This window comes from Nestor notabilis, unplaced genomic scaffold (assembly GCF_000696875.1).
Source record: "Nestor notabilis isolate BGI_N333 unplaced genomic scaffold, ASM69687v1 scaffold3215, whole genome shotgun sequence".
NCBI classification, from domain to species: Eukaryota; Metazoa; Chordata; class Aves; order Psittaciformes; family Psittacidae; genus Nestor; species Nestor notabilis.
Genome location: NW_009927730.1, coordinates 63,884 through 71,779, shown reverse-complemented (window position 1 = coordinate 71,779; position 7,896 = coordinate 63,884). Strand labels below are relative to the sequence as shown.

General features: G+C 39.3%; 1 protein-coding gene across 1 annotated transcript in view; it reads left to right on the top strand.

Annotated features, from left to right (window-relative positions):
* Nucleotides 1-533: 533 nt before the first annotated feature.
* LOC104405449 (ankyrin-3) overlaps nt 534-7,896 on the top strand; it is a gene marked incomplete at its 3' end in the record, with an annotated part of 65,906 nt that continues 58,543 nt past the window's right edge. The window contains exons 1-4 of the mRNA XM_010014174.1: nt 534-659; nt 1,110-1,208; nt 1,600-1,698; nt 6,578-6,676. Coding sequence (XP_010012476.1) covers nt 534-659; nt 1,110-1,208; nt 1,600-1,698; nt 6,578-6,676 — 423 coding nt within the window. The remainder of the gene's footprint in view (nt 660-1,109; nt 1,209-1,599; nt 1,699-6,577; nt 6,677-7,896) is intronic.

Here is a 7,896-nt window from a genome sequence, read left to right as displayed (position 1 = left end):
AGATGTGCCGTAAAATAAGGGAGGATGGAGACAATAAATCAAAATATAATCAGACATTAGGTTTTAGAATGCCTTAAGATGTAAGACCATGTGTTTTTTTCATTCAGACAGCCCAGTCCTTCAGTGTTTAGTATTTTGGATTTTTTTAAATCTGTCATGTGAGATCTCACATGGTCCAGTCTGTTCAGGTTGGACATTAAAGGTGGTGTGGCACTTTTGAAAAAAGCAGAGTGGTTTCCATGGAGCCCTGTCCTGAGCCTCACCATATTTGTCTTCCATGTTGGGTACCAGATGTGTCCCTGGCTACTAGACTTGCATGTTAGACAGTGCTGAATAATTCATGTTTATGTATGAAGTAAAATCTTGTGCTTCCTCGTCGGGTGGACAGCCTATTTACACATGAGGGAGGGTGGGATTTGACCCATATTTGATAAAGCCGTTTGGGATTATTTCATGTCGGATTAAATGTATGTACAATATGTTGTATCATTAGTAACTTTGCCAAGGGATTTTATACTGTGCTGTAATTTCTAATGGGACTTTTTTTTTTGTTTCAGTCTGACGCAAATGCAAGTTACCTGAGAGCCGCTCGAGCCGGCAACTTGGAAAAGGCTCTTGACTACTTAAAAAATGGAGTGGACATCAACATTTCAAATCAGGTTAAAAAATAATCTGATCAGATTCACTGGATAAATACCTTTCTCACTATTTCTCTAATATCTCTTTATATTTGCATTTCATATCAATGATAACTTTAATGTTTTTTGATGAGCCATATTTATCTATTAAAACGTTTTTGGGGTTTTTTTACCCTTTACCAAGACACCATTTCACAATATTTTGCTCTTTAATGTTATCTTTCATTCCATTTGTATTACATCAGATCATGGGACAACACAAAAAACTTGAGACCCCAGAGCTAGTATATCCTGACTTAATTCATACTCTTGCCTTATAATACAGTTCTTGTAAAGTTTATGTAAGAGTAGTTTTTGGAAACAGTCCTCTCACTGGGATATAATAATTTGTCTCCTGATATATTTGCTAAGCTGAAAAAACCTTTGTCAGTCTTTCCCATTGTTTTTCTTTTTTCTATCTGTTTTAATCAGAATGGGTTGAATGCTCTCCATCTCGCTTCCAAAGAAGGACACGTAGAAGTTGTCTCTGAACTGATACAGCGAGGTGCCAGTGTGGATGCAGCAACAAAGGTCAGTCAGGCCTATCTAATAGTTCTCTTGTTCACAGTGATGGCATGGGCACAAAGTGTCATCCAACTGATTGCAGCAGACATTACTGCAGCAGTAATTGCCCATTTTCCACTGGTGTAGTTTTCTTCGATAATTATCTAATAGAAACATTTTAGATTTCAGTAAATGTCACAGGTTACAAGGGATGAGATTTACTGAACAAATTGTAAATTCCTATCTTTGTTTCTGTCCGTGTCTTCTAGAATAACTTACCCATTAGAAGTATCCCGTAAAAGTATTTTTTGTTGCAAGAAATCTTATGTTTTTAAGTAGAATATGTTCTTGGTAGTATTGTCATGTATTCAGATTCAGGTTTTGTACGCTTTTCAAATATCACTGTCTCTCATTTCAGAAAGGAAACACAGCATTGCACATAGCATCCCTCGCTGGACAAGCAGAAGTAGTCAAAGTCTTGGTTACAAATCGGGCCAATGTCAATGCACAGTCTCAGGTAAAGTAATATTTTTCTGGTACTATCAAAAACTTTGCTGACATTAAAAACATTCTTCCCTTATAAACTATAATGTTAGTAAGTATATGTTGTAGATCTCATCATGTTAATGCTGGCTTTTGAAAACTGGGTTTGTTGGAGTCAGTAAAATGAATATAATCCTGTGAACATATTAAAAACATTCTTTTTTTGGCTGTTCCACACAGGTATGTAACTGATAAACAGGTGCAAAGAAAAAGTTTAAACACACAGCTGCCATTTTATTACTGAAGCCAGCATTTTAGTGAGTTTAGTGCTGAGTTAATTCTCACCTTGTAACTCAACATATGATTAAAACTTTAAATAATTCCAGCCCTCCCTCTTCTGCCCTACCGTTTGCCATGTGGTCAGAGTGTACCAAGAGGCATCATGGACATATCAAGTCTTGTCTTGCCCTGTAAGCATGACAGCGCAGTGAAATCCTGGGTTGTATCTGGGTCTTTTCCCACATACAATGTCAACTATCAGTTGAGATTAACTGAGTTGCCCACCTCATTCATCAACAGAGTAAACATGGTTTAAGTTGTCTAGAAGCCACACAGATGCACACCTTTGGTGATGAAGAATGTGGAGGCACATCCAGGAGCAATTGCAAAATACTGGATGTGGTTGTGTAAGAGGCAGCACAGGAAAGCATGTAACCTTGAGCCTTAGATCTACCCTCCAGTGTCCTACCAGCTGCTAATTGTTACAGTCAGAAGAGATACTGTTATAACAGGAGTGTGGGAAAGAACTTTTTCAAATGAAGGGGATCTTGTTTCACATAATTCAGTGTCTCAGGCGTAATGGAGCTCATCCCCTTTCCTTCTACAAGGAGGTACTGCATGTACATGCAGAGCTGTTAAATTTGGTCAAGTCCTTTGAATGAATATTTAGGTCAATTGTAGAAAATTTGAAATAAGGGAAAATAGCTGGATTTAAGAGCAGAGCAGTAAAATGAAACATAAAACTCTGGATAATTAAATGCAAAAACCACAGAATGCTGAAAGCCAGGTGGCTGTGCCATGGGAGATGTCCTTCATGCCTGCCCTATTGCTGTTCTCCCTGCTCAGTGGCTGGCTGTCAGGCAATGTCAGAGAAAGGATCAGATTATGAGATGGTCTTCTCACCTGGCCCAGTGTTGCCATTCTTCTGTATTACAAAGATATGGGTGTGATAGAAAATGCTTGTTAAAAAAAGGGAAATTTAAAAATTTACCTTTTAAAGAAACATGGTTTTTTGATTGCTCTCAAATAGTATGAACAAGATGTTTAATACAATCTATTTCAAGAACGTGAGTTGATTGTGATCTGTATTTCATGTTTCCTTCACCTGTGGCTCAGTTCTCCTTTCTCACTCTTTTACACTACTTAGATACAGCAGTATTTGGTTCCAGGCACCATGTAACTTGAATTTAAAGAGAACAACAAAAAGCAGTTTTAAGTAAAATTTTCTATGACTGTTGAGAAGTAAATCAAAGCAGAAATATTTTCTGTTCAAGAAATGAAGATGGCTTTGAAAGGATCTTTTCTGCATGTGTTCGAGAACTTGTGTATTCAGCCCTGAAACTACAAAGAATCAGAGACTGTAAACATCTTATATAACTGCATTGTCCATACACCCCAAGGTTTTGCAACGTTATTTAGCTAATATATGAGATTTAAAGACTGCAATTTTATTTCGCCTTTATGGAAGCATTTGGCATCTTTGCTTGAGAGACATGTATATTGGCCATTTCATACCAATACCTGGCAGTGAGATACCCAAGTAGGGATTAATCTTTTGGGGAGGTCCCTGGAACTCCCTGCCCCTCTATCAGCTTTGTCTGTGGTACTGAGCATCACTTAAGCCTTTCTAAAGCTTAGAATAAAGTTCTGCTGAATTTTGTATACCCACAAAGAGACTAACCAAAGATTTTTTTATCTTTGTTTTTATTTTTTATGTTGGCCCTGTTTTCTGAGAGTTTGACTTTATCTCCTCTTCCCTCGAGGGTAACAGCTCTACACTGCTGACAGTGACAGTCTTAGGAATGCAAGGCCTTCTTTACCGAAAATTCCTGTCTTTAAAAAAAAAAAGTTAATTTTTGTTGAGTCTGAATTTTGTACCTCTTCTAAGGGCTATTTATTACTATGGAAGACAATGTTTTCCTTAGGCTTGTGGCTCTCTGGCAGTTTCATCCCCTTTTTAAAAAGAGAAAAAAAGCAAAGTAGAGGGGGAAAAGATGTTGAAACCCATACAGTAATTTAAAGTAGGAAAAAAGATTCGCCTCTGTCTCTGAATGCTAATAATACTTGCTTCTGAGAATTTTGGCCTATTAATTTTTTTCTGAAGCTAATAATTAGGTAGAGTTTCCTGCTTCCTTTCTAAATGCAAATGTTTGGAACTAAAAAAAAAAAATAAAAAAATCTTTGTTTCCAGCTGAGTTAGCAAATAGATACTGAGTGTGCTATGAAATGATAGGAAAAAATGCCAGGCTGCTGTTCATTAAAATAACAACCTGTAACATGACATATTAGGTACCTTAGCAGGCATTTTCTGGCTTGTTTTTCATTAAGCAGATTTTGACTGTACGGTAATTAAACAGTTAGATCTTGGTTTTGGAGAGTGCATTAACACATTGCTAACTTTAGGCTTTGGCTCCACTAGAACTTCAATGCCTGCTTTATGCTTGAAGGGATGCTTTCCTGAATAGAGACCAAATCATCAAAATACTGGAACAGCAACAGACCTTGCAGCCTGTGCAAGCCTTGTAAACATGTGGCTTCAACAGCTGTTCAATGTCTTGTTGATGGTAAAGTTCCTCTTGGATCAAACAAACAGTTCACGCCATTTCCTCTCCAACTGTCTTTTTTTCTGACCTCCTATTTGTCTCTGCTGCCAGTGAAGCCTGCACGCTCAGCCTCAGGTCAGCTGCATTCTCCTGTGTGCTCGGTGTTGGATGTGTGCCCTGCAACTCTGCCACATTGCTCTGACAGTCAGATGTCTCTCAGCTGTTTTCACTGCAGCTACTATAACTCAACCAAAATTAGCTGCTATAGGTCTTAGGCTGTGGTTTCCCTTCATCTCTCCAGAGCACAGAATGTTGATGTTTTTTCTTTGATACAAATATACAGCCAAACTTTTCTCAGCTCATTTCTGGCTCCATTGGTTTCCTGCAAAATCTAGGTCAGTGTCCTTTGTAACTGTCCTAGCTGAATTGCTGAGCTGCTTCCCCTGTGCCTTCCACCCTGCTGAAATATGCGCACTGGCCACGTTGCAGACATGAGTGCTGATTCTCTCAGCAAAAGCCAGTTATATGGAAGCATTTCCTGAACTTAGCTATTGTTTAGGCCAGATGAAATCCTTCTCCTGTTTTACCCATTAATTTCAACTACTCTTTACTTCATATTTTATTGTGTATTTCCTTTCGTCCTTGTCCTCCCCACCCTCTGGGTGTAATCACCAGAAGTGTTGTATGGTAGAGTGAGATGTCTTAGGACTGAGTAGTTGGAGAGGGAAGCTGCTGCCTCCACTACAACTGACTCTGTTTGAAGTTTGTTTTAAAAAAGTCTGAGGTTCGCAGAAATCCCAATGGTATGAGATCTGGAAGATAGTGAGAAGAAAGACAGGGCCCACTGAAACCTCAGTGACCTTCTGGCCAAAACATGTTAATGGTGTCGTCATCCATGTGGTACCATAAGGAAAGGGATTAGGCAAAATCCAGAAGTGGTATGTCTGACAGAGTAATGTTGGAGTACGAAGGGTAAAACACTTATCATGGTAGATCAGAGAGGGGTTGTTGCTCTTTTTGCTGATGCTGCTTTGGTTGCTTCAGCAGTACTAAACTCTTCAGTCACTAGTATATGGATGTTTTAAGTTGTTACTATAATACGTATTTATCACAAGTTCACAATTCTGTAGGACTGAGGGACGTGCAGTGTTATACTGCCAAGCAATCTCAGGTGCAAATCAGTAACTTCTGTAAATTCCTTTAGAGGTATCTTGATCCCAGGACAGGTTTCATGACTTCATTTTGCTGTTTTGGTTTTGTGAGTGACATTAAAGCAGCGAATTTCAGAAATGCTTACAACAATAGGAAAAAATACATTGCTTTAATGTTATAGTCCCCAACAATTCAATTCCTGAAAGGCTGTGACCTGTATACAGTTAAGGCAAAGACAAAAGCATTGACCGTAAGAGGAAAACACTTGCCAAAGAATGAGTTAAGCTCTGCAGACTCTAATACTTGTATTGCATTGATTGAAATCACTCACTTAGGCATAATTTGAGAAGTGCTCTAATGTGGTCGGAAACACCGATAAGCCTCTATCTCAGACTACTGAGATCTCCTGGTGCCTGAAATATGAAGTAGTTCAGTGACCACAAGCAGGCTGTGCTCAGAAGGCAGCTCTCTGGGGAGACAAAAGGCATAAGGACTGGCACAAGTGAAAGAGAATTCAAAGCTAACAGAAAAAAGAGGGAAAGTTGGAAAGTATTTTGAAGAGCCATTGCCCCTCACTTTCATTACAGACTTGTATTTCCCTGTCCCATTTTGCATTTCCATTGCTGTGGCTGCATTTATTGGGAATCATAACTCATCTCTACCAAATAATCTGTTCAAATGGGTTTTTAGTTTGACTTTGCAACAGATGTAAATGGAAGTATTCTCGCTTAGCTGTGGGAATTGTGTCTGGTCAGTTGAAAAATTCCACTCTGTCCTTTTAAGTAACGTTACCCTTTTCCTATCTTCACTTAAATCAGGGGAGATCACGCCCTTATCTAGCATGTGAGCGCAGTTTATTTGGTTTTCTCCTAATCTACCTGAGGTTAGCAGGTCTATAAAATGTTTGTGGAGTGTTTACACTCTTTTTTCTTATTTCAGAATGGTTTCACTCCACTGTATATGGCAGCCCAAGAAAACCATCTGGAGGTTGTTAAGTTTCTTCTTGACAATGGTGCCAGTCAAAGCCTTGCCACAGAGGTAAAAGTTTGAATTTCATACTTTATGTGTAAAATATAAAATGTGCTTCAGTATTGATTCATTCTACCTTATATCAAACTAGTTTTTTAAATACAAAATTAAAGAACAATAACAGCTCTCTCTATGAATTGTGCTAATTAATATTGTTACTGGCTTTTCAGCAGTTTAAACCATCTCTTTCCATTTCTAAAATAAAAAATTACTTTAACTAAAAACAGTTCTAAAAATAGACGCGTTCTTAGTCATAACTGGTAATCTTTCAGGTTAAGTGCTCGAACAGGGAAGCTGTGTGCATAATATAAATGTTCTCTGTGCTTTCATTAAAAATAGTGAACAATGCGATAAAGCAAGAACAACTGCGTACCTACACTTTGGAGCCAGCTGTGGGATATCAGGGAAAATCCAGGGTTACTTACTTCTGGGAGCATTTTCTGAACTGCTCTTACTGCCATGTTGATATCTTCTCTGTAGCACCTAGTTATTCCATTTGGTCCTGCACTGATAATTTCCAGCTGACAGAAAGATGAAAGTCCCTGAACTTTCTAGAAGAACAGTTTTTATTTCTTGTTTTTAAAAGTAATTCTAACTCAAAAAAGGCAACCTGGAAGGTGCTGGGGGAAGCAACTATATTAATAGTTGTAAATGTACTACATTGAGATAGGTTTTTGTCGTGGTTTAAGCCCAGCCGGCAACTTGGAACCACGCAGCCGCTCGCTCACTCCCCCCCCTTTTCCTTCCTCCCCCCGCTCCCGGAGGGATGGGGAGGAGAATCGAAGGAATGTAACTCCCACGGGTTGAGATAACAGCTCTCCAGTAACTAAGGTATAATACAAACCACTGCTGCTACCAATAATAATGATAAGAGGAATAACAAGGCGAGAGGACACAACCGCTCACCACCCGCCGACCGATACCCAGCCCGACCCGAGCAGCGATCTGGGCCTTCCGGGTAACTCCCCCCAGTTTATATACTGGGCATGACGTGCTGTGGTATGGAATAGCCCTTTGGCCAGTTTGGGTCAGGTGTCCTGGCTCTGCTTCCTCCTGGCTTCCCCTCCTCTCTGGCAAAGCATGAGACTGAGAAAGTCCTTGGTCAGAGTAAACATTACTTAGCAACAACTAAAAACATCAGTGTTATCAGCGTTGTTCCCAGACTGAAAGTCAAAAACACAGCCCTGCACCAGCTACTAAGAAGGAGAAAAAATGACTGCTGTAGCTGA